The 25,484-nt window shown below is 36.5% G+C and overlaps 6 protein-coding genes across 10 annotated transcripts; 1 reads left to right on the top strand and 5 right to left on the bottom strand.

The window, feature by feature from the left end:
• Positions 1-191: 191 nt before the first annotated feature.
• On the top strand, positions 192-2,828 carry LOC110672973 (uncharacterized). Of its 3 annotated transcripts, none has more exons than XM_058144887.1 (4): positions 194-547; positions 880-1,763; positions 1,870-1,935; positions 2,143-2,282. In XM_058144887.1, coding segments are annotated over exons 2-4 (579 nt in total). In that variant the 5' UTR covers positions 194-547; positions 880-1,252; the 3' UTR covers positions 2,145-2,282. The 3 variants fall into 3 exon arrangements, with proteins under 3 accessions (XP_058000869.1, XP_058000870.1, XP_021691624.1); XM_021835932.2 differs by lacking the exon at positions 1,870-1,935 and adding an exon at positions 2,412-2,828 and having other exon boundaries at positions 205-547; positions 2,143-2,284; XM_058144886.1 differs by lacking the exon at positions 2,143-2,282 and having other exon boundaries at positions 192-547; positions 1,870-2,133.
• A 663-nt stretch (positions 2,829-3,491) lies between these two features.
• Positions 3,492-4,541, bottom strand: LOC110672975 (cell wall / vacuolar inhibitor of fructosidase 1-like). Its single transcript, XM_021835934.2, has one exon. The coding sequence runs from the start codon at positions 4,202-4,204 to the stop codon at positions 3,674-3,676; it is 531 nt and encodes a 176-aa protein (XP_021691626.2). The 5' UTR covers positions 4,205-4,541; the 3' UTR covers positions 3,492-3,673.
• Positions 4,542-4,814: 273 nt separating this feature from the next.
• On the bottom strand, positions 4,815-6,081 carry LOC110672974 (cell wall / vacuolar inhibitor of fructosidase 1). The gene has a single exon (XM_021835933.2). The coding sequence runs from the start codon at positions 5,970-5,972 to the stop codon at positions 5,391-5,393; it is 582 nt and encodes a 193-aa protein (XP_021691625.2). The 5' UTR covers positions 5,973-6,081; the 3' UTR covers positions 4,815-5,390.
• Positions 6,082-8,349: 2,268 nt separating this feature from the next.
• LOC110672966 (cell wall / vacuolar inhibitor of fructosidase 1) lies at positions 8,350-9,025 on the bottom strand. Its single transcript, XM_021835922.2, has one exon. It carries the CDS (start codon positions 8,991-8,993, stop codon positions 8,412-8,414), a length of 582 nt encoding a protein of 193 aa, XP_021691614.2. The 5' UTR covers positions 8,994-9,025; the 3' UTR covers positions 8,350-8,411.
• Positions 9,026-9,166: 141 nt separating this feature from the next.
• On the bottom strand, positions 9,167-13,722 carry LOC110672964 (nuclear poly(A) polymerase 3). The gene is made up of 10 exons (XM_021835919.2): positions 13,313-13,722; positions 13,097-13,174; positions 12,238-12,345; positions 11,890-11,952; positions 11,640-11,801; positions 11,282-11,395; positions 11,084-11,146; positions 10,660-10,965; positions 10,320-10,484; positions 9,167-9,803 (listed from the first exon to the last, which is right to left on the bottom strand). Exons 1-10 carry the CDS (start codon positions 13,544-13,546, stop codon positions 9,420-9,422), a joined length of 1,677 nt encoding a protein of 558 aa, XP_021691611.2. The 5' UTR covers positions 13,547-13,722; the 3' UTR covers positions 9,167-9,419.
• Positions 13,723-14,472: 750 nt separating this feature from the next.
• On the bottom strand, positions 14,473-21,760 carry LOC110672965 (importin subunit alpha-4). 3 transcript variants are annotated; one of them, XM_021835921.2, is made up of 10 exons: positions 21,034-21,760; positions 20,563-20,659; positions 20,357-20,448; positions 20,111-20,242; positions 19,831-20,016; positions 19,512-19,669; positions 16,788-16,866; positions 16,110-16,238; positions 15,708-15,835; positions 14,473-14,999 (listed from the first exon to the last, which is right to left on the bottom strand). In XM_021835921.2, exons 1-10 carry the CDS (start codon positions 21,253-21,255, stop codon positions 14,633-14,635), a joined length of 1,590 nt encoding a protein of 529 aa, XP_021691613.2. In that variant the 5' UTR covers positions 21,256-21,760; the 3' UTR covers positions 14,473-14,632. The 3 variants fall into 3 exon arrangements, with proteins under 3 accessions (XP_021691613.2, XP_021691612.2, XP_058000868.1); XM_021835920.2 differs by having other exon boundaries at positions 19,512-19,675; positions 21,034-21,755; XM_058144885.1 differs by having other exon boundaries at positions 19,512-19,675; positions 20,563-20,671; positions 21,034-21,174.
• Positions 21,761-25,484: the final 3,724 nt, after the last annotated feature.

Genomic DNA, 25,484 nt, shown 5'->3' with positions numbered 1-25,484 from the left:
AATAATTATTTAGCCTAATAACTTTTTCTTATTCATAAAAAATAAAAAAGCCCAAAATCAATGCCCCAATAAAAACTTGAAATGAATTCATTGTAAACGTGGAAAACAAGTGTCGGTGAAGCTTCCATGGAGGAGGAGAGCTTCATCTCCGCTGTTAGGCTGTATTTATATGACACGCGTAGAGAAATTACAGAGACAGAGAGAGACTTTTGCTCTCTTTTCTTATCCAAATAAATAATTTTTTTTTCTTTTAATTAGTTGTTTTCTATATATAAATAATTTTTTTCATATTCTAAAGCGTCAAAGTCTAGACTTTCCCGGTTGTCCTCCTTCCTCTACCTGAACCCATGTTCCTCGTGTCCATTCCTTATCTCTCGCTTCTTTCCCATTATCTTCTCTTTCTCTCTCCAAAACTGTTTCTTATTTCTATTTATACATCATATTCCAATACTGCGTATTTCTTTTTCAGGCTATCATTTTTCTTTGGTAGCCTTCATCTCTGCTCTTGACCACATAGGATCTGGGATTTCCTTGCTTTCCCATCAAGGTATTTTTCCACTTTTTAATGTATATGTGTTTTTTTTCTCTTTTGGGTGCCTTCAAGTTTTGTTTTTTATTCGTAATCTGTAATGCGTTGTTTGTGATGCCTTCCTTCATGATTTTGATTGGCTACAATCTACATTTTGTGGATTTATTTCTCGGTGTTTCATTTGTAAGCCTGAAATTCTGTTCATTGCTTTATTTGTAAGTGTTTCCTGATTCTAATGTTAAAGCCGCTTTCTGGGTTTTACCTTTTTTAATTAGTAGTTTAATTATGAAACGCTTTTCACATTCGACATTGGTGTGATTGATTTTGTATTTTGCATTAATCAAATTCAGGACTTTGTCCAATCCTGGGGTTGCATTTGGAGATTGGCGTTATGGGGATCTGTTGCTAATCTCTGGTTGATTATTAGTGGAAAGGCAACACTGGCGTGAAAAATATTTTGCATTGCTATTATTGAAGATAGGCTTCATTGCATGGTCAAACTGGAAAGTGCTGTTTACTTGATGAAGTTAGATATCTTCATGGGTAATTATCGCCGTAAAATATAATTTGTCTTGTAAAATTTCAATTTCCTGAAATGGGTTGACTTTGTGGATTGAATTCTTTGAGTGGTTTGTGAATGTATAGGGGCTTTAGTCATTTGGTGAGTGAGGAGAAGTTACAAAAAAAAAAAAAAAAAAATCAGAGTGGGTTTGGTAGCTGGAAATGGATCATATAATTTTGAAAGAGAGAGATCTTGAGGTTGATCTTGAAAATGGGGTGAATGCTAGTGTTGACGATCAAAGTAAAGACTCCATATCTGGTGTAAAAATTCAAGCGAAGGAGTTGCTTGCTAAGATTCGTGGCATCTTTGTTGATGGTACAATGAAGGGTGAAGAGGGGTTAAATTACTGTTCTGATGCACCAGAGCAAGTGAACTTGGATGGAGAGAAAACTGTTGGAAACGTAGAGAAGAAAGTGGTAAAGGAGAAGCATAAAATGATGAGCAATAAAAAGGCTTCCAAACCTCCTAGGCCTCCAAGAGGTCCATCATTGGATGCTGCTGACCAGCAGCTGATCAAGGAGATTACAGAACTTGCTATGTTGAAACGTGCAAGGGTTGAGCGAATCAGAGCCTTGAAGAAAATGAAAGCAGCAAAGGCGTCATCATCATCTAATAGCTATGTGTTTGCAATGGTGTTCACAATCCTCTTCTGTTTAGTGATAATCTTTCAAGGTAATGCTTATGTGCAGGTCTTCTTTTTATTCTAGTACACTATATTACTATCTTCCTTCCCTCCCCCCACATTTCTATCTTGTTTTAATTGTTTGGACCTTCTTAGTTTCCTTGCGATTTTCCAGAATAAGATGTTCAAATTCCAACTCTGAGTCTCTCTGTCTCTCTCTCTGTAAGTTTGTTTTTTGGTGCATTCCTTTTAATAATTCTTGATGATCATTTGATTTGGCCTCCAATCAAAATTTCAAATAACTTTTGCAAAGCAAGTTCCTTTGAATCTTTGTTTCCTAGCTCTAATCCTCAACTGGATCTTTGTTCTTTAAAGGATATATATATATGATAACTTTTCTTCATATATTCTTGGAATTTGCTTTTGCAGGAATGTCATCAAGGGTTACTTCTGTAAACATGCAGAGATCTCCTTTATCAGCAGAAACGGCAGAGAGTGGTTTGATTGCGGTGCAGTACTTTGGGAATCCATCTGCAAGTGACCCAAATGGACCTCCTTCTGAATCTCCCAAGTATGTTACTGTTCATTTTGACTGGAAAAATACCTTCTATATCTGTGACATCTTACCCTTTTTGTTTAAGTTGTATATTACTTTCCTTTTTAGTAATAACTCTAGTAGTTTATATGATATTTTGCAGTTCTATAAAGCCAATAGCTGGTTTTGATCCGCTTGAAAATCCAAGAAGAGCCGTGGGATAAAGCGGAGAAAATCATGATGTTATAGCCAAGCTTACATTTGAGAGATATTACTAGTCCCTGTGGCTCATGCAAGCATTATATGACTTGCACTTTTTGTACCAATAGCCCTCTGAAATTGAAGTTTGGTGGGTAATTTATTTCCTCTATGTACACTTTTTTAACTGGGGAGTGAGTTAAATTACCAAACTGAGTTTCTTAATGGATTGTAAGGAAAATTAGTGCCATGTTTAATAGGCCATGCTACTTTTGTGCTGATAAGTTACCTCCTCTGCAACTAAGCCAGCCAAATTATACAATGCATGGTCATGTAAGTTGCTCCGAAAATGAAATTCAGAATCGAGTTATTTGCCAAGAAATTTGGTGAAATAAGTGATTTGAATATTCTGTTCTGTACATATTTATTTATTTTCATGTTTGCTTAACCACGTGGCATGAGAATATTAGGGGTCTATGGATATGAAAGTGCTTTTAACAGATCTGTATATTTTTGTGTGTACGTGTGAGTGGTAAATGCAACTTTGAAGTGGAGGATGTATTTGGTTCAGTTAGATTAGGATTGATTCAGCATTTGCCTGCCTATTTGTTCTTGTTGGCACAGTGATATTTCTGTCTCCAGCACTGTGGAACTCCCAACTTTTCTTTGTGTACTATCAGGCTGCTTTTGGTGAGCAGTGGTATATCCTCCTTCCTGAACTTTGCCTAGGGAAATTTTAGTTTTGTTTTTATTATAGTTCTGCTGGTGTATATATATATATCATTTCAAACACAGTAGTGTGCCTTGTGGCAATGGTTCATCAGGCCAGATTTTTGCTCTTTAACAAGCATGTTGGATTGTTACTTGAAGACATGTTTTCACATGTAGTAGCACAATTGGTTATTGGTTTAATTGCTAGGGGGAAAAGAACTCCCATATCTGCACCGAGCTTCAAGAGCCTTCTGATATTTAACAACTGAAATGAAGCTCTCATCAATGAAGTAGTATCTTGGTATTTTCTTATTAAAATTTGAATGTTCTTATTCTTGTGTACCATGAAATGCAAGACTTGAGAAGTTGCATGTAGATAACAAAACTTTTAGTGCATATATAAAACGGCGAAGCTGATATTAGGGACACAGAATTGACTGTAGAAGAATCACTTGAATTTTTCTTATTGAACATGAGAATTGCAAGAAAAGAGGGAACTGAGAAGTGAGAACCTGATCAACCATTCAGCAATGTATTGATGATGGCTACAGCTATATCATGGAGATTCTGCATAACTTTGTTCATTTCAGTTAAGGGTAATTTCAGCCCTGAGGTTTTCTTCTCACATGAATGAGCTTCTTCTCCAGCATCCGATATCCCATACTTAGCGAAACCATAGTGACCATTTGCTAAGGCTTCCATAGCTTGGGGAAGAATGTAATCGACAACAGATATGTACAGTTCTGCACAGTGGGTCAAGGGCCGTTCTAGCTCAGGGTCTGTGGTCTGGTTGATTAGCTCTTGTATGTAATTTAGCGTATTAGTTGCATCAGACAGGGTGATATTACCCATTATAGAAGCTAGACCCCTAACATCTGTGTTAGAGCTTTGAGGGTTAGATTGAAGAGACGAGACACAGAGATCATAATAGGGTGTCTTCTTACAAGTTTTTTCTATCAAATTGTCGCTTTCTATCATCATTGGTAGAAGAAACAAAAGAAGTGCATGAAGGAGAAAGACAGGCAAAGAGAAGATTGAACGTTTCATTAATGAAGGATTAAAGAAGAGGAAACAGGATGATTGATTATGATTAGGTGATTAACTGACATTTTAGGAAGGAGTTAGGCTTCTCTTTCTTAAAAGAAAAGAGAATTGGTTGCATATGTATGTTGTTAAATGAATGTATTGCCAAATGTATCCATTTGTCTGACCAGATCATTATAAGTTAGTTTCTTGCATCATATGTCTGTAATTTACTTGTTGAATAGACTCCTTGATTTATTAGCTGGTTGATGGTGTTTCATCATTAAAGATGGATGCCGACCCTCTAACTTTAATGAAGTCGACTTCAACGCTGCGAGGTCCCGCTAAAAAAGAAAAGATGTTGACCCATTTGTGTCTCACAAATAATGTGGTGCTTATTGAAACGAAACAAATGAATCGTCGTTTGGCTTGTTGGTTTTGCACACGATTTTGATTCAAGACAAACATATAACCAGTAATCAAATGGGAAAAAAACAATATGAAGATGAAAAATAGTGATCCTGAAAAAAGGATCTTGCTTTTGGTTTTCATTCTTGAAGGGGTTCTCTCTCAAAGAATAAAAAGAATACACGTTCCAAGAGGACATAAGCAAAGATGAGCGATAGAGAAAAGATGAAAGAAACATGAAATTGCTTTATCATGATAATCTTGGATGGGGATTGATTTGAAGCAGAGAAGTTCCCTTGCTGCATCAGATAATAAATTGCTGGTGAATCCAAACTTACCTCTCATCAAAGAATTAATGGCTTGAGGAAGATTGTACTTCACACCTGGAATATACAATTCAGCACAAATTGGCTAAAGGTTTCTGCAACTGAATGTCTGCTCCTTGCTTGATTAGTTATTGAATGTAGCTCAACATATCAGATGCATTGGACAGAACAAGATTAGGCATTGTAGAGGCCAGAGCTTTGACATCTGTGATGGGATTTTAAGGGTTTCGAGACGAGACAGAGACACCGAGATCATAAAAGGGTTTTTTCTTGCATATTTGATCTATAAATAGAACGCATGTTCAGCAACAGTGTTCCTATCCTCGTACACTTTGATGATGACACTTGACAACTTTCGTTTGAGGTGTAGCGGGGGAAAATTTGTCCTATGTTAAACCACTGTTTTAAGCAGAAATAGCCCACATGAAAACCAACCCAAATGAAATTCAAAGGCCCTAATAGAAAGATTTATTATTCTAAACAAGCATTATTGAAGAAAAAAAGATAATTGTATATATATATATCAAAGCAATTGCTGGAGCAGCAATAGCCGAAGTATCATGCACAACTTTGTTGAATTTAGTGAGGGGAGATTTCCCATGGAATTTAGCTTCACATAAATTGGCTTCATTTGCAGCATCCTTTACACCATCTTGTGCAAACTTGGGGTCACCTTTCTGCAAAGCTTCAAGGGCTTCTGGGATATCTGCACTTAAAATTGCATCGTAATTGTCAGCACAATAACTCAAGGGATTCTTTAGCCCTAGGCTCTTCTGACTCAGCTGGTTGATCAAGTGTAGCGAAATGGTTGCTTTTGCCTTTACTTTATTAACCATTATAAGGGCTAGCCCACGAACGTCTGCTTTGGAGCTACTAGGGTCTGAGTTGAGAGAGCTTACACATAGGTTGTAAAATGGCGTCTGCTTGCAAGTTTGGGCTATCATATTGGCATCAGATTGCACGAAACTGAACCGGGTTAATAGCAAAAAGATGCTCAAGAGAGGTACATGACTAAGACTAAGAAAGACGGCAGTTAGGGCCCTAGATGTCTTCATCATTCAAGGACATATAAGAACATGGGAATAGAGGGGACTGGGCTGTGCTTCGGTTTAATTGCCGAACTGCTGTAGTGATGGGTCAGGGAATTTTGTTCTGCTCACCGCCTGATTTCCTCTACACTTTTCTTTTGAAAAAATTCTTATTAATTGATGTAAATTTTTATATAATATAAATATTTATTTTTTAAATATATTAAAAAATTTTAATTAAAAAAAAATTAAAAGGTAGCGGGAGCTATTTGGGGGGGTGGGGGGCTTGGGGGAGGGGCACAGTAAACTTGTAGCTCTGCCTGGCCCAGAGCAGAATTCGATTCAAATAAAAAAATTAAACTGAATTGAGTCAATTTAGTTCAATCGATTCGATTTTAAAATTCAATCAGTTCGATTTGATTTTACATTATAAAAATTTTGATTATTTCGGTTCGATTCGATTTTAAAGAAAAAAAAATCAGTTAAATCGAATTGAACCAAATAGTAATTTATATATTCAAATTGAACTAAATCGAATCGAATCGATTTTTGAATTGATTTATTTTTATGAGAAATTTATGAATTATATTTAATTATATATATATATTAATTATTTAATTTTATTGATTAATGGTTATTAGGTTCAAACCAAAGTCAAAATTAAATCAAATAACTTGAAAATCAAGTCTGAATTAAAAAATCAATCAAAAATCAAAACTAATCGGTTTAAACAGAATCGAATCAAAATAGAGCGATTCGATTTGATTTTTTACCTATTTCGATTCGATTCGGTTTGATTTCTAAAATTTAAAATTTGATTTTTATAATTTAATTCGATTCTGTTCGAACCGAATGCTCACTCCTATCTCTGCCCCGCAAGTAATTTGCCTAATATATTGTATGACAAATTCCTATATACAGTAAAGAGTAATATACCAAACTCTCTAAATTATCTTAATTAATAAATGAGTTTGAAATAGAGTTTAAATCTATAAATTAAATTTTAAAAAATATTTTCATTTATTTTGAATTTCTTAAAGTTAATGTGAATAATTTATTTTTAATCGTATTAAAAATAAATTTAATATAATATATAAAAATTAACACAAAATGCCTTTTTATTAAAACAAAAATAAATTACTTTTATTTAATATAAGTTAGGTTAGATGAGCTATTCGTAATTAAGATATATATATATATATATATATATAGAGAGAGAGAGAGAGAGAGAGAGAGAGAGAGAGAGAGAGAGAGAGAGAGAGGGATGATATAGGGAAATTGAATGGAGATCTACATTCTAAAGCTTATCTTATATATCTCAATTATCCATAAAAGAAAAAGGGAAACTTTTCTCCAACATCTCTTTTAACAAATGCAATTATTTCATATGATTTTGCTTCAAATGATCATCTCAAAGAGTAAAATGATAAGACAGATATATTAAAGTAATGTTGGAGTGGGGTCTACCCACCACAATAATTTACAAGGAAGCATGATTGCATATGCCAAGGAAAGCAGGGGACATCCAACACCAACATTTGCATTTACAGCAAAGAGAAGAGGATGAGATTGAGAAAAGTAGATGATGCTCTTATGCTTAAGGAGGATTCAATGGTTATGAATTATGATTGGCTGGCTCTTGTCTTTTTTGCTTATTTAATAAAAGTTTGTATGATTGCTTCCCAACTCACCTCATCCCTTCACCTGTATTGGGATTTCTTCCCTATTTGTTAAGAGTAATAATTTATATAAAAGAAAAATAATATTCATATATGAATTTTTTTAATGTATGCTCTTAAAACTACTTTACCTTTAATTTTTTAAATATAAATAATTTGTAATAAAAATCTTATTTAAATCCTATAACTAAATCGGATAGATGAGTGCATTAAGGGCACTCATTAGAAAAACCTTTTATATACCCAAATGAAAGTATGAGTTATCTCTTGCAAGTGGACAGCCGAGCTTGAGAAAGATTGGGATTTCTACAGGAAGATGTCAAGATTGAATCCTCTAGATAAGCATAATTAGTCACTTTCATGATGAAATTGAGACAATTTTAATCCAAGTCCTTCGGATATGCTTGACTAATAATTGCCAATGTCTCTGTTTTTTTCTCTGCCTCTTCCCTGTTTAATCTTTTGTAATTGGCCATCTGCTTTGTTCTCCTCTGCCTCTTGTAAATATGCCCTGTTTCGAATTATTCAGTTTTGGTCATTTCTAAAAGTGGCATCATTTTATAATTGGTCTTTTTTTTTTAATTTCTTCAAATAGTTATATTTAATATTAACATAACTAATAATAAATCATATTTATACAAATATAAAAGTTAAACCATGTAAATCTAATTTTTCATACTTTAACATGTTCTACACTGTAACCTGTGCAGACATGCTTAAGAGAAAGAGAGAAAAAGAAAACCCTTTATTTATTATATGACATCATTTTTGTTCATAAGCGATATCTGCATCAAAGCAAAATCTGGACAATAGCAGAGGCAACAGCAGATGTGTCATGCACAACACTGTTCATGTAAGTCAGAGGTGATTTCCCATGAAAATTCTGCTCACATAATTTGGCCTCAGTGGCCGCATCATCTGTACCAGCTTTGGAAAATTTATAAAAGCCCTTGTCCAAAGCTTCAATTGCTTCTGGGATATCTGCCCTTAAAATTGCATTGTACTTCTTAGCACAATAAAATAAGGGTAGCATTAGTTCTGGGCTGCTTTCAAGGAGCTCTTTGATTTTGTTTAGAGTCATGATTGCCTTAGCCTGAACAATTCTGACCATCATAACAGCAAGCCCTTTGACATCTGCTGTGGCACTTTCAGGGTACGTGTATAGAAAAGAGACGCAAAGAGTGTAGTTTGGTGTCTTCTTGCAGATGTACTCTATCAAAGTGGCATCAGATTGCACGCTAGCGCAATGGATAAACAGAGAGAAAATGATCAGGAGAAGGGCATGAACGAGAGAGAAAAGAGTTGGGGACATAGGATTCTTCATCTTTGAAAGAAAGTTCTCCTTTTTTTTTTTAAAACTTCTATTTTTCATTGGAACGAGAATTGAAAATGGAGAAGAATGGAAGAAGCCTTATGCTAAATATGACATGATATAAAAATAATTGAGGGTTGTTTGGAGCAAAACCCAACCCTAAAGGCTGTTCATGTGTAATTGGGGTTTACATTTTTGAGAGCCCAAATTTCCATTGATGTAGAGCAAACTCAGAAAGCAAAAAATTGAATATCATATATACTCTATAGATTTACAAAAGTCAGAACTTTTAATGTTTTACAATAGCCATACTAGTTTTTACTCTTTAGAAGATATTCTTTAGTGTCGACTCAAACACACATCCTATCCGCATCTGTAAATCCTTTTGATGCCATTGCAAAGTGTAATGAAGAAACTCAAAAGTTTCCAAGCCAGAACAGCAAAAACAAAGGTAGCATCAGAACACAAAGAACACGTTTAAACATTTTAACCTCCGGCACTTAGGTGCTTGGTGTCTCCATTAGTTGCCACATACCCGACGAAGTAGCCTGGCAGGTGTGATGAGTATGCTGGGATCCTTTGCTCGTTCACAATCTTCCAACAGGCTTTCATTTTCTTCCCATTTCCACTATTGAACTGAACATTGCTGGGCAGTTCAGAAGCTTGCACAATTGATAATTCTATCTTTCTAGGAATACCATGGTAGCCACTGTATATATTCCCCAGGAAATCCTCCTCAACTGATTCTATGTCCATGAAACTACTCCTAGTCGGATTTAGACCCCAGTAGAAAACCACATTTGGATCCAATACATCCATGTCAACATATTCCGTGGGGTTGGGGTCACAAAAGCCTTGCAGCCCTTCAAGCTGCAAGAAATAGAACGTCAGTGTTTCAAAAGGATAAGATGCCAAATATCAAGAATCATGAATAACAACAATTAGTGAAAAATAATTTATGCTTTTAGCTATAAAAGAGACTGTAAAACCAGAAGAAGGAAGTTACCGAAATTTATTATTTACAATAAAGATACTAGTAGAATGATCACTCTAAGAATATCCAGAACAAATAATATATGTCAGCATTGTCGGTGAATCTTGCAATTCATATGATCAAAGAAGATTTCAAAACTTTGGAAGCATTTTGAGAATAGTTATGCCATCTACAAACAGTTCAGGCCATTGGGGGTCACTACACGTACAATATTTAACATTCAAAATTCTTGATTCCTTTTGTTTAATTATTTTTGAAAATTCAGTTCATATGTCACCGGAAAACTGGTTCATATGTGGATATATGTGCCCAGCAAATTGCCAAAATAGTTAGTAAACATCTGAAAGTTTGAAGATAAACTTACGTAATATGGAATGAAATAAGTCAATTACCTTAAGAAGTAGACAGCGGAAACGGGACTTCACCCAACCCACCCAATCTCCTAGCTCATCTTGATCAGAAGCTGAAAGGTAAATTTTGATAAATCGGGTATACTTCTTCGAATATGGAAAAGGCTGGAAAATGGTATTCCAATCAAAACCTGGATTCAAAAAATCCTGGAACCCAGGAAAAAGATTTAGGAACTGTTTTGTACCATAAAATTATTTAACTAAAATTTCCAGAACAAATCCATAAAGGTACTCCCAGCCATGGAAGTGAGCAGGCAAAAAAGCTATACAGGGTCAAATATAACCAATCAACCATGGTTAAATCAACAACAAGCAGACATACCTTTGTTGAATCGTGCCCTTTGAGAAACTCCGATCTGATCTTGTAGAATGTGCTCTTAGTGATATTGGAATGGCAATATTCAAGTGGACTACATGGCAAACGAATGGGCATGAAGGACCGCGTCTCAATCACAGCTCCAGCAGTTGATGGAATTCCATCTTGCAGCACCACAGGTGTTGGCCAAGGCCAAGCAGCAAAAGTACTGAAGAAGCTTGATATTAAAGTGCTGACACCGGCATTTGGATGATTTTGACAAACATACGCCGCTAAAATTGCCAAATGAACACCTCCCAGAAACCCATTTAGCTGCAACAAAGTGATTGCATAGATTCATATTTTGGCAAAAAAGCATATTCTCATATAGGCCAACTGAAGCAGGATTAAAGCATGAATTTGAAATCACTAGCAAGCACATTTTACATACATTACCATACACTCCTCGCCTCTTTGCCCACAGTTTAACATATCGTAGCATTGATTGGAAATTCTGAAATAAACAAATTAAAAGACATGTGAGATATGCAAAAACTGAAAGCGTGCACACGCTAATGCCCCACATTGGCATTTCCATGAGCAAACCAAAAGTAATAACTTGTGTGAAGAAAAATAAACAAACTTCTACCTCTAGGTTTGGAACAAGTTGAAGAATCTGTTGATTAGCACGTACACCAGATAAACTCTTCCAACTGGTTTCATCAATATTCCTCAAAAAGAATGGATTAAGTACATCCAAGTTCTGCAGTTCATAGATTAGGCAGTCAACAATTCACATAATCAACAGAGGGAGGGAAAAACTGATCATGATTGCAACACTCTAACGATACAGAGGGCAACTCTTAAACAGATTATTAGAAACAAGGAAACAAAGTATCTGAAAGAGGAAAAAAAAATCAGACAAAGCAATTAAATTATTATAAGATCTGTAAATATCATATTTTTAAAAAATCCACAAAATATCAATTGCAAGGTTTTGTACTTACATGAGGAACAACTAATAATTTAAGCTGAGCATATGGAAGGTCAACTGAGATACCATCAAATTTGAACCGCATCAGAGGAACTTTTGCATCCTTCACACAATGAATATCTGATACTTCCGGTCTGCTTTTAAGCATGTTTCGTAGAACAATAAAAAAGTCCTCCTGCACAGTTAACAAGTAAAAAAATAAAGACAAAATCATGTTTTGATCCAAGTGATGAAACTAAATATGCCAAAACATAAAAACTTACAGCCATGGTGGCAAAGAAAGGACCAACACACAAAGCATCAATATCAGACTCTGGACCATGAACCTAAGTGAATAGAAAAACATTAGTAAACAAGAATCATATGAATTTACAAAATTTCATGTTCCGAATACAAACATGAGCGAAGAAAGGCCTTGAACTTAATTTTTCAAATATGCTTGACACCAAAATGTTAGAAATTGGAACAGGAGCATAAAAAAACATTATTAGCCTAGATAATCAAAGTAGTGATCCACTGTACTCAATTTAGAAAAAAAATGTTAAGGCTTGTAAATAAAGCATATATTAATATTGAAATAGAACTAGAAGGTTTTCATTAGAAAGGCTTACCCCAAGACCATAGGACCCATATGTTAATATTGTGGCGCATGTGGCTGCAATTTGTTCTCTAGGAAGCCGACGCTGCCAGGCAACCTTCTTAGCCCATGCCACCACTAACTGTGACATCATAAAAGACACCAGAGTTTTAATTCTTAAGATGGCAAATCACTTAAAAGTGCATTATTCCAAACGGAAGTTAATTAAGTGATAAATTTTCACTTAAAACAATGACTTCAAAAACAAACATTCATTAATACAATGCTCTGCTTAAAAACCACCCTTTTCTACCGGATAGGTAATATGAACAAGGGATAGTAAAATTTTATATAAGGAAGAAAGAAAACAATCATATAAACCCCAAGATTTATATACTTGACAAGGAAGGTTTAAGTCTTGAGATGAAAACCACTTAAAAGAGCATTACTTCCAAATATAAGATAAATAAGGCTCCATTCGTTTCACTAAAACTTGTAGATAGAAAACGTTTTCCATGAAAATTGTTTTCTAAGATTGTTTCGTTGTAATAGTATACTAATATTATGTATTTACGACATACAGATATAGTTGATTCAACAAGATTGTCAAATTCAGTAAATGACTTCCTCTCTCTTTGAAGAAGAATTGCCCAAACACAGTAAATGCCAAAAATATTTTATTTTCGGCAAAACGAACGGAAACGGAACCTAAGTAATAAATTTCCACTTAAAACAATGACTTCAAAGAGAAAACATTCATTAATACGATGCTCTGCTTAAAAACCACCCTTTTAAACCGACTAGACAATACGAACAAAGGATGGTAAAATTTTCTATAAGGAAGAAAGAAAGCAATTATACATATAAACCCCAAGATTTACCCCAAGATTTACCTTCTTGAGCTTTGAAATAACATTTTTCCTCCTCTCTTCCTCTTCCAGAGACGGCACCAATCCCTCATTAACCATGAACTAAACATCAAAAACCAACTAAAAGTCAACCACATTGTCCAAGCATTGTTAGATAACTATGAAAACGAGTTCAACAAGACTACGTAATCATTAAAAAAGGGAAAATAAAAACAGAACTCCATTAATAATTTTGTTTACCTTTTGAAGCGAGACAGACCTTTCGTCCTCCATTGGAATCAAGAATGAAGGACTGAAACCGAATCCAAAAGGTGCTGGTGGTGGAAGATTGTACGGAAACAAAACCTTACCGTGAAAACTGGGGTTTATCAAACCAAATGAGGGGTTCACAGGTGGAAGTGGAAGGAAACGATACAGAGGAGGCACAGGAAAGACGACGACGTTTCTCTGGTTTTGGTATGCATTTGCTTCCATACACGCACCAAAAGTCCTTCGAAGACGGGAGGAAGAGAGTTCAAAAGACGAGATTCTGGTGTTTCCGATTATAGGAAACAAGGAAGAGAATTTGGAAATGGAATATGGGATTCTGAGTCAGTCGATTGTTCCTGTGCAGTTTTGAAACTGCGACGAGTATGTAAACCGTGGGGAGAAACATAATGTGTGGAGGGGTTTTCATGAAACCATCCACGTGGCAAAGCAAACAGTTGGAGAGAGTGTGTTTTGGGTCTTTTGGGTCCCACATGACTAAGACTCTGCCTTTCTCCATCTGGCTGCCAAGTTCATTTGTATCATTGTTATTAAAACTGTTATGAAAATGTATTTTTAAAATTTATTAATTAATAAAATATTAAATTTAATATATTTTAATTATAAAAACTAAAAATAATAAAATAAATTTAAAATAATATTTTTTTAAAATTAATTAATTTTTAATTGGTAACTTGGTGCAGTTGGTTGAACGCTTTGCATGAGAGGGCCATTGTTTTGCAAATTATTTTACTAACCAATTTTTTTACTGTAAGGTAACAGATGGCATTTCACCGTGTGAGAAAAATGAAATTGACATATGCAACGGTAAAATCTGATCCCATGAAGAGATGGTTGGTGGCTTTTTCAACTTTTTTTCCCGACGGCCAAAGATTGAATGCTGCCACACTGTCCCTCACTAAAAGCCTCAAGGAGTTGCATAATTCATTCTGAATCACACCGAATACTATAGAATCAGAATACAAGGGCAAAAGATTTTTATTTTTTATTATTATTAGTCTTCCTTTGGTACATGATAATATAGTCTGAATCCCTCCTCTGTATCATAAAAAAGAACCTTTATGGTTTTATTTGGTGGAATTAATGCTAGATCTTGGTCAAATTTTACTTGGTGAGCCATGGCTACACAACTGTTTCATGCTAGAAACGCTGCTCATCCTTTAAAAATTCCTGTTTCAACCAACATGATAATACAATCAAAGGCACACAATCATTACACTATTAGGGTAAAACTCACCAAAAAAAAAAAAAAAAAGAGCCCTAAAGCTGAAAAAAACATCTATTGCAACAATTTCAGCTAAATTTGAATCCTCCCGAGGGAAGGCTTGGCTGCTGGTTTGTCCCAAAGCTCATGTCTCCACTGCCATCTACAACATTCTGGTCCTCCTCTTCTTCAATCCAGTACCTCTCCAAAATCTTAACTGCCTTTACATAAATCTCATGGTTGTCATGGCTCTGCAGATTTTCAATTTTATCTAACCCATCACACTCATCTATCATCTGTGCATAGATATTGATTGAGGTATTACCCAATTCCATTTCAGTTTCACCAATCTTTAGAATACTCTCCAGACCCTCAAGGCACACTGTCACAATTCTAGGATCAGGACAAACCAGAAGATCACAAAGTGGCTTAATGCAACCTTGGCTCACCAAATGTCTGATCAATCAAACAACCAAAGTCAAACATAATAAGCAAATCATATATTCTGATCATGGAGGGGAAAAGTAGAGGTAAAGGCAACAAAATGAATCTCAAGAACATAGTCCAAGCTGTTACTTGACTGAAGCAGCTAAAATTACAGTATGCTACAATTGGAGTAAATAACCAAACCTTAAAATATATACAACATGGAGAATGGCAGTACCCATTATAAGTCTCAAGCTTAACTGCTTAAGTACTTGGCTGGCCATATATGGTAGGGACTTTGTTGTCCAACTAATTCCTCATGTATCAGTTTCCTATTAGCCTCAGAACTTACTAACTCCAGATATGCAATTTTATCTTGTCCGAAAACCAGATTTTGATAACTCAAATTTGTAAACTGATGAAAAAACTACGTTAAGTAATTGAAATATTGAATGCTAACTTAGCTGATTTGCTCAAAATATAACAGTCACTAGGTCAACGCCAAGTCAAGGGAAAATATTACTGAAAGTCACACGAGACTCTGAATATCAGTACTGTCAGACCAAATCTGTTGGTCTTCAGAAACAGAGCTTATTGTTTTCCTTCAACAGTTACCCATGCAGAAAGGACCATTGCCTAGCTCTCCCTATTAACTAATGTTATTCAGCATCAATAAAAATTTCCTCACAAAGAAGAAGAGAACAATGAAATAGGAGGACAAGATTGGCCAAAACATACTGAATCTGTTTTCGGGAACCCCCGGAAGTGGCATTGGAAATTGTCCATGCTGCCTCCTCCTTGATTTCAAATTCAGCATGTTGTAGCAAGTGTACAAGAGGAGAAATGATATTTGCTTCAATTACAGCCTGTTATTAGAGAGATGTCAATAAGATGGAATAATGTGTATGATGAAATAACCCAATAAGGAATTGAAATAAAAAAAGGCACAAAAATCCACAGTAATCAAGCATTCAGCTAGTGCTCTTATTAACTCCAGCAAAGAAATAAGTGCTAGTAACTTTTTATGATGGCATTCAGTAATGGACATTGAAAACACTCATGGTAGTCATTGCTTTGGTAGCATATGAAGGCATGGAAATATATAGGATGATGAAACATATGATTATTTTTGCACATTACCTGTATTTGATTTCTATTCCCAGCAGTGATATTTGAAATTGTCCAGCAGGCTTCTTTCTTGATGCTCTTTTTGTAGTTTTGTGTGAGAAGTTGGTAGAGACAAGGGAGCCCTTGATTGTCAATTATACACTGGAAGCAAACTTCATGCGTCAGCTTTCATTAAGAGGAAATAGAGATGGCAAAATCTCCGACCCCGTGGGGACGCGCCCTGTCCCATCCCGATCGGGGTGGGTTTTTCAACATTTGACCGGGTTTTGGATCGGGTTTTGAGGTACCTCAAAAAATATATCACCGGGGACGGTGCGGGGTCGGTATTTAAGCACCCTGCCCTAAAACTCGCCCCAATATATATATATATATATATATTCTTGTTTTTCAACGAGGCGAGGATGGATAACGATTTTATTACCCCAGTGGGGTATGGAGAGGGGTCGGGGACGCATTTATTAGTAACAAGGCAGGGACGGAGATGGCATAAACCATCCCCGATCCACCCCGTTGCCATTCCTAAGAGGAAAGAAAAATAACATGAGATATAAATATATTTGATGCAAAACAAACAAATACAGCATAATGTCACGTGCCAGAGATATTGCCAAATGCTTCCTATGGATATAATGCTCTATTTATTGCTTGGTGAGAGTGAAGATATGAGAAAAAAAAATCAAGAATAAATACCTGAGTCTGCACATCATCACCCGTGACAATGTTCCCTACAGTTCGAAGTGCAGGTACAACGACTGTTGTTGATGGATGACTACAGAAGAAAAAGTTATATCAGCAACATTTAACATGCTATCATCTAGTTATAACCTAATGGATGCCATAAAATAAACCAAAAAACAATAACTAACCATGTATCCAGACTAAATGGGAATGTGTAGAGAATAATATTTGCTAATTCCAAATTAAAATATGTGAGCACAATATTCCAAAATAACACTTAAAAAGGAAAGAAAGAAAAGAAAGGAAAAAAAGTTGAGAAAGGTCTACAGATACTCAACTCAACTCAACTAAGCCTTTATCCCAAAAATTTGGGGTCGGCTATATGGATTCGCTTTTTCCACTCTGAACGATTTTGGGTTAAATTCTCAGAAATGTGTAATGCTTCTAAGTCATGCTGTACTACTCTCCTCCAAGTCAATTTAGGTCTACCCATTTTTTTCTTTCTATCCTCTAGCCTAATGTGCTCTACTTGTCTAACTGGAGCCTCTGTATGTCTACGCTTCACATGGCCAAACCACCTCAATCTCCCTTCTCTCAACTTATCTTCAATTGGCACCACTCCTACCTTTTCTCTAATACTTTCATTACGGACTTTATCTAGTCTAGTATGGCCACTCATCCACCTTAACATTCTCATATCTGCAACTCTTATCTTAGATGCATACGACTCTTTCAGTGCCCAACACTCACTACCATATAGCATAGCCGTATGGTCAGACGGTAAAATTTTCCTTTTAATTTATTGGGAATCTTACGATCACATAAAACTCCCATGGCACGTCTCCACTTCAACCATTCGGCTTTAATCCTATGACTAACATCCTCCTCACATCCCCTATCTACTTGAAGGACTGAGCCTAGATATTTAAAGTGATTACTTTGGGACAGTGCCACTCCATTCAAACTAACTCCTTTCCTATCCCCGTTGGCCTTCACCGAACTTGCAATGCATGTATTCTTCTACTTAACTTAAAACCCTTTGACTCTAGAGTACTTCTCCAAAGTTCTAGCTTCCTATTGACTCCTTCTCGTGTCTCATCTATCGTAACAATATCATCCGCAAACATCATGCACCAAGGAATACTCTCTTGTATATGTTTCAGTTCATCTAAAACTAATGTAAAAAGGTAAGGGCTTATGGTGATCCTTGGTGTAATCCAATTGAGATCGGAAAATCTCTTGTGTCCTCCCACCACAATAGTAGTTGCTCCTTCATACATATCTTTCAATACTTGTATATACCTAATAGATACCCTCTTTTGTTCTAACGCATTCCATAAGACCTCTCTTGGAACACTATCATAAGCCTTCTCCAAATCAATAAAAACCATGTGTAGATCTTTCTTCCCATCTCTATATTTCTCCATCAAGCTTCTAATGAGAAAGATCGCTTCCATAGTTGAACGACTGTGCATGAAACCAAATTGATTGAGAGAGATAGAAGTATCATGACGTAGTCGATGCTCCACAACTCTCTCCCACAACTTCATAGTATGGCTCATGAGTTTAATTCCCTATAGTTTGAGCAACTCAGTATGTCTCCCTTATTTTTAAAAATAGGTACTAAAATACTCTTCCTCCATTCCTCAGGCATTTTCTTTGAGTTTAGAATCTTATTAAATAATTTAGTTAACCATGCCACTCCCATATCTCCCAAATACTTCCACACTTCAATTGGTATTTCATCGGGTCCACAGGCTTTACCTACTTTCATTCTCTTAAGTGCTTCCTTTACTTCTAAAGATCTAATCCTTCTAGTATAATTTACATTCTTTTCTATTGTTCTATAATCTATATTCACGCTATTTCCATTTTGACTATTATTAAAGAGATCATTAAAATAATTTCTCCATCTTTCTTTAATGTCCTCATCTTTCACCAACACTTTTCCTTCTTTATCCTTAATGCACCTGACTTGATTGAGATCTTGACATTTCCTTTCTCTACTCCTTGCTAATCTATAAATATCTTTCTCCCCTTCTTTAGTTCCAAGTTTCTCATATAACTTTTCAAAGGCCTGTACTCTTGCTTGGCTAACTGCCTTTTTTGCCTCTTTCTTTGCTATCTTGTACTGTTCATATGCCTCATTATTATCATATTTAGGTAATTTCTTATACCATTCCCTTTTTCTCTTCACTGCCTTTTGTACTTCTTCATTCCACCACCATCTCTCTTTTGAGGGTGGTCCATGTCCTTTAGACTCCCCAAGTACTTTTCTAGCTACTTCTCTAATCTTTGATGCCATCTGTATCCACATATCATTGGCCTCCATATCTAGCTTCCATACTTCGGACTCAAGAAACTCATTTTTGAACTTCACTTGCTTTACTCCTTTGAACTCCCACCACTTTGTTCGAGCTACACTATTTCTTCTGACCTTACTTGAATTGTTCCTAAACTTGACATCCAAGACCACCAACCTATGTTGACTTGTTAAAGCCTCTCCTGGAATGACCTTGCAATCCTTGCATAGAGCTCTATTTGTCTTCCTGGTTAAGAGGAAGTCGATTTGGCTTCTATGTTGCCCACTTTTGAAAGTCACTAAATGTGAGAAAGGTCTACAGATGATTTTAAATATTCAGGAGTTTGTCCATCAATGTTTCAAAGAATCATTCCCTGAGGAAGTGCAAAAATGGAAACATTTTCAATAAAGTCAGGTACATAAACACCACTTACAGTAGAAGCTCCACAAGTCGTGGAGCAACGCCTGCTTCAACCACAGCCTGAATTTTGTCATTTGTGCCATCGGAAAGATAAGAAAGTGCCCAGCAGGCATCAGTTAAAACTTCATCATCGATTGAGTAGATAAGGTGCTGAAGGGCTGGCAATGCTGGCTGAACCTGAACCAAAAGATTATCACATATATGATTTTATTGCTACATTATGGTAAAGCATTTCTTCAACACACACATACAAACAAAATATTCATGCATGCATATACACAATGCTACTCCAAAAATACGAGGAAAAAAGAATAAAAAGGATAATTCTTCACCTGCTCAAATGGAGCTGGTGGCTTTCCACGACAGAAGTTTGATAACGTCCAACTAGCATTCCTTAGCATTGATAGTTTTGAGTGCTCATTGAATTGTGCAAGTAATGGCATTAGTGCACCATGGCCAAGAACAAGATCCCTACAACTAAGAGAGTCACCAGCAACATTACCCAATGCCCACACTGCCTGCTTATTTGGCATGGATGTTAACAAAAGGAAGGGGTTACACATGCTTTAAGCAAACAATAGAGTTTGGGAAACGAACAAGATTCAAGTCAACCTGTTCCCGGACATCATCATTTGCAGAGCCAAGAAGTTGCACAAATTTGGGGATGGCACCATGATCAATAACAACACGTGTATGTTCTGATGTCCCAGACACAATATTTGTTAATGCCCAAGCCGCTTCAAACTGATAATGAAGCAAAAATCAAACCCTGATGATGAATTGAGCAAATAAATTCTCTGCATGACAGATATAGGTTGCATAGAAGAAGAATGAAAAATAATTTCTAATTGTCCATACTTGGAGCTGAGGCAGATCATGCCTATCCAGGAACTCCACAAAGCAAGAAACAACACCTACTTTTATCACCTCGTCGATGGGAGGGCAGCGCTCTGCATAATTACAATAATAAATGCTTAATAGGTTAACTAAAAGTGAGGGAAAAAAAAATCCAAAGAGTGGGACAGGGTGGCGGATGGAATTCTTTGCATGACCAGTTTACACACCAATTGACAATAGCTTTCTGAAGTGAGTAGTGGCTTCCAACTGCAGGGTAGGGTTGTCCGATAACACTCCTTCTGCCATTACAGGAAGCTTTTCTAACTGCCATCAATGCTGAGAATTAGAACAAGTGATGAAATTTCATTCCAAAGAAGGAAAAGACAATAAAAATAAGTTCTTTATCTCTTCTGAATTCATGTTTAGGTTGCCATTACAATAGCAATCAGCTAGATTATCTAAAGTAAATAGTTGAATTAGTCTCATTTAACTAGGCGTTCCTTATCTCTCCCAATGACTGATAAACTTAAAATCTTCCAACCTCAGATATCTCTTCTGTTTCACCAATGTCATAACCCCATCAATCAACCCAGAAATCAAACAGCATTGCAGACAAAATCAAAACCACAAAGCTTGAAACTAAACTAACAAAGTAAACATTAAAAACATGAAATCGGCAGTCTAAAATATACAAGAACCTTTTTGTCGATCCCAGCATTGGCTTGTGAAAGCTCACTTAAATTCTGAGATTGAAGAAGAAGAAGACCTTCTCTTCTTTTCTTAAGAAGACTATCCTCTCGCTTGCTCTTCCTAATCTCAACCAAATTGTCCTCCCTCCTTCGTCGAGCTTCATCTCCGTCGACGCCACTCTTGTAGGATTTTTTCCGTGCCTCAGTACGCGAACTGGGTCTCAGAGACATTGCTCTTTGTCTACCTAAAACTCACTATATCGTTGTTCCTCCCAGCGTTTTCGATGAAAGTCCTCAATTGAAGTGAACAAAAGCTTGAAATCCCGAATCCCAACACAGAGAAAGAAGTGGGCAATAATTGTGCAATGAATTATGACATATAAGGAGTACACAAGGAGGCAAGGCTGTAGCTGTTGGGTACAGCCGCCCATTCTCAATTACTGGTTAAAGGGTTATATTTTAAGAAATTTTGTAGGCAGAAAAGAGTAAACAAGTGGGTTTAAGCTTTTTTGTTAGTGATGATTGTGGGATTTATGGAAGTCACATGCCTGAGAGGAAATCGGACAAAGATTTACGAACAAAGGGGGTGACAGGCTGAGTGAACTAAGCCGTAATGTGTTGTCTTTTGTGTCACTTCTGGTATTGATTTCAAAATTGTTAGAAAATGATTAACAAAAAAGAAGCAACCCCTACGGCTACGGCAGCTTTGCTTTGGAAAGTCAGAAATGGATGCTGATACAGTGCTTTGTTACTTGTAGAAAAATGGCAAAGTAAATTTAATAAATTTTAATTTAATAATATTACAACCAAAGTTTAATTTGATTTATAAATTAATTAAATTTAAAAAATAAATAATATAAATAAATATTATAAATTAAAAAAATATTTAAAATAAATTAAAAATTATTTTATTTATGATTTCTTAATTTATTTTAAAATTATTATTTGATAAAATAAAAATTTATATTATATTGATAATTTTTAAAAATGTCACGACCATAGACTGGCTAAGACTGCACCTAAGACTGCCCTAAAGCCAGGGCGTGTTAAGCCTAACTATTCCTTAACCCAACTCTAAGGCCCATTTGGACCTAATTTCAAGAATTCAACCGGACAGAGTCCGGCTATAAAATTGACCTTTCAACGGGGAGTTTTTGACTCATCCGACTTGTAAATACAATAAATAATCAATTGGGGAGCTCAGCTCACCCTCCACATACTCATATCAACATAAAAATAAATGGGAGCTCAGCTCCCTCATCCAGTCCATCAAACATGCATGTGATAATAAGTTTACAGATACAAAATAACGATTTATATTACAGACCCAAATCAAATAATTATTTTTAACACATGCGGAAATTTTAGAAGTCTATAGAATTACGACCTGCGAGGGAGAAAAGCAGGTTAACCTCAAAAATATCCTCCTCTGGCCTGAAAAAATATTGAACAGGAGTAAGCGTTCGACTCAGAAAGTAAAATATCAATTTTAACCATAATCTCTATAACTATCTAAAGGTAATGCACCCTATAGAGTGAAATGCAATATCAGCAATAATTTCACATCATAGCATCAAAAAGGTAATTTGGAGCACTCACACACCCAGTAATATCAATCATAATATATGGGAGCTGATCCTCTATACAGCTCTCTTAAATCCAACCTGTGCCAGCGAAGAACTCAGCTCGGACTTTCACTTAATAACCAAATCGGGGTCCCAGCGAAGAACTCAAGCCGTGCCTACCCTGAAGGACCGGGTCCCAGCGAAGATCTCAAACCATGTCTACCCGTCCTATCCATAGTCCACACCACATCACACGCACGCCAACGCATGCACACTGCTCCAAATTATCACAACAACATCCATGGCACTTTAACAGTTATGAATGCAGCATAAAACGTGCCTAGAGTTTAACTACTTAGATACATACATATAAGTGATGCATGGGCATGCTTAAACATATAATAATATCGAAATTACAATTAAAATTAATATTTTACTCATAGACTTGGCATTGATCCATGGCGGCCAAGTGAGGAAGAAGGCTGTCTCGGCTCACCTGACAATTTTATTACAATCATTTAATAAATTTGACTCAATACAAACTTAAGAAAAGACCAAATACGTCCTAAGTCATGCCGAAAATCCGGCAGAGTCTCCCCTATACCTAGGACCTATCCAACCTGCAAAAGGGCTCAAAACGCACTTCTATATTCACAATCCATATATCCACAACTCAATCACATCACACAGCCCCTCCTGGGCCCATCCAAACAGTCATCCATCACAATATGTAAAATTTCAATTTAGTCCTTATAATTGACTCTTTTTGCAAAAACTACCCAAATGAACTCTAAAAATTCTAAAACTTTGCCCCGCGATCCTTAGCAATATTACTAGGCTAATGCAAAAAGAATCATAATTTTCTGAGCTACCACGAATATTTTATGGATTTTTAATCTCATTTAAGCACTAGAAAATTACGAAAAAATAAGGTTCGGGTTTACCTATGCCGATTCTAACTTCGGGGACGCACTCGAGACGTCTGACAATGGTGGGGTAGCCAAAACCTCAATCCAATTCGGAGACTTTTCCAGTAATCGGTCTGTCTGGCCAGAAATTCATAGACCTGGACAACTGTCAAATTTTGGTAAATTGAAGATACCTACACGAAGCTCACAATACGGGGGTTAGTACGTAAATTTTACGGAATTTTCTAAGCTTATTTAATGCTCAGAAAAACACTGCGAAGTTCCATGGGACCCACTGAAAAACGGTGTCAGAAAATTTTGAAATTTATATTGCCGCGAAGCTCTCGACGAGTGGAGCGCTCTGGTACCCTCGATTTTCTCGTGGGGTTCACGGTTTGCGAGAAATCTAGCCCAAAAGTCAAAATAGGCTAAAACTTCCCGGGCAAAAATTGGACAAACCACTTGATAGATTTCGGTGTTCTTGGTATCTATGGAAAGCTCTCGACGAGTATATGGATTTAGACACAAGACTCGGTCCGATTGGTGGCCGGATCGGCCGGGAAGTCGAAGGGTCGTGAGCGCGTGTCGCGTCTCTTCATGCGACGATTGCCGGTGCTACAGGCGGTTTTGAAAATCATCAAAGTTTTATATTTTCGGGAAATCAAACCCGATTTTGAAAATCTGAAAAATTTCAAATAATTTCCTAAAATTTAAATAAAATTAAACATCAATATTTACCCAAAAATAATAAATTTAAAAATTAGATGTGTTACATTCTTCCCCCCTTACTGAAAATTCATTCTCGAATTTTACACAAAGCAGAATAAAGTACAGGATTACACATTGAACAGATAAGGGTACTTGCTATGCATGTCCCGTTCTGACTCCCAGGTGCACTCTTCCACTGACTGGCTCCTCCACAAAACCTTAACCATAGGGATCTATTTTGATCTTAGCTGCATCACTTGGTAGTCCACTATGGCTACAGGTTGCTCCTCAAACGTCAAGTTCTCTTTTAGCTCTATTACATCCGGCTGTAGTACATGAGAAGGATCTGGAATGTATTTTCTGGGCATGGAGATGTGAAACACAGGATGAACATGAGAAAGGTTGGGTGGTAGCTCCAATCGGTATGCAACCGCTCCAACTCTATCAGTAACCTCAAAAAGTCCAATATACCGAGGTGCCAACTTACCCTTCTTTCCAAATCTCATGACTCTCTTCATTGGAGAAACCTTCAGGAATGCATAGTCGCCTACTGCAAACTCCACATCCCTCCGTCTGGGGTCTGCATAACTCTTCTGCCTACTGAAAGCTGTTTTCAATTGTTCCCTGATTAAAGGAACTATCTCTGAAGTGTACTGCACTAGGTCTACATCATGCACCTTCGCTTCTCCCATTTCCATCCAACACAGAGGAGACCTACACTTTCTTCCATATAGTGCCTCATAGGGTGCCATCCCTATGCTAGAATGGTAACTGTTGTTGTAGGCAAACTCCACCAAAGCTAGCTGATCATCCCATTGACCTCCAAAATCCAAAACACTCATGCGAAGTATGCCTTCCAGTGTTTGGATTGTCCTTTCGGACTGTCCGTCTGTCTGAGGGTGAAAAGTAGTATTAAAGTTCAACTGTGTGCCAAGTACCTCCTGCAACTTTCTCCAAAAACTGAGAAGTGAACTGGGGCCCTCTATCGGATATTATGGAAGCCGGAACTCCATGCAATCTGATGATTTCTCGAATATAGAGTCGAGAGTACTGTGCGACAGAATATGTAGTCTTCACAGGCAAGAAGTGAGCTGATTTGGTTAGGCAGTCTATAATTACCCATATCGAATCATATCCTCGCATGGTACGAGGTAACCCAGTCATAAAATCCATAGTAATCATTTCCCACTTTCATTCTGGGATAGGGAGCTCTTGCAGCTTCCCTGACGGTCTCTGGTGTTCAAACTTCACCTTCTGACAAGTCAAGCACTTGGACACA

This window comes from Hevea brasiliensis, chromosome 4 (genome assembly GCF_030052815.1).
Source record: "Hevea brasiliensis isolate MT/VB/25A 57/8 chromosome 4, ASM3005281v1, whole genome shotgun sequence".
In the NCBI taxonomy this organism is placed as follows: Eukaryota; Viridiplantae; Streptophyta; class Magnoliopsida; order Malpighiales; family Euphorbiaceae; genus Hevea; species Hevea brasiliensis.
Note: the sequence above shows the minus strand (reverse complement) of the source record. Positions and strands in the feature narration are given on the sequence as shown.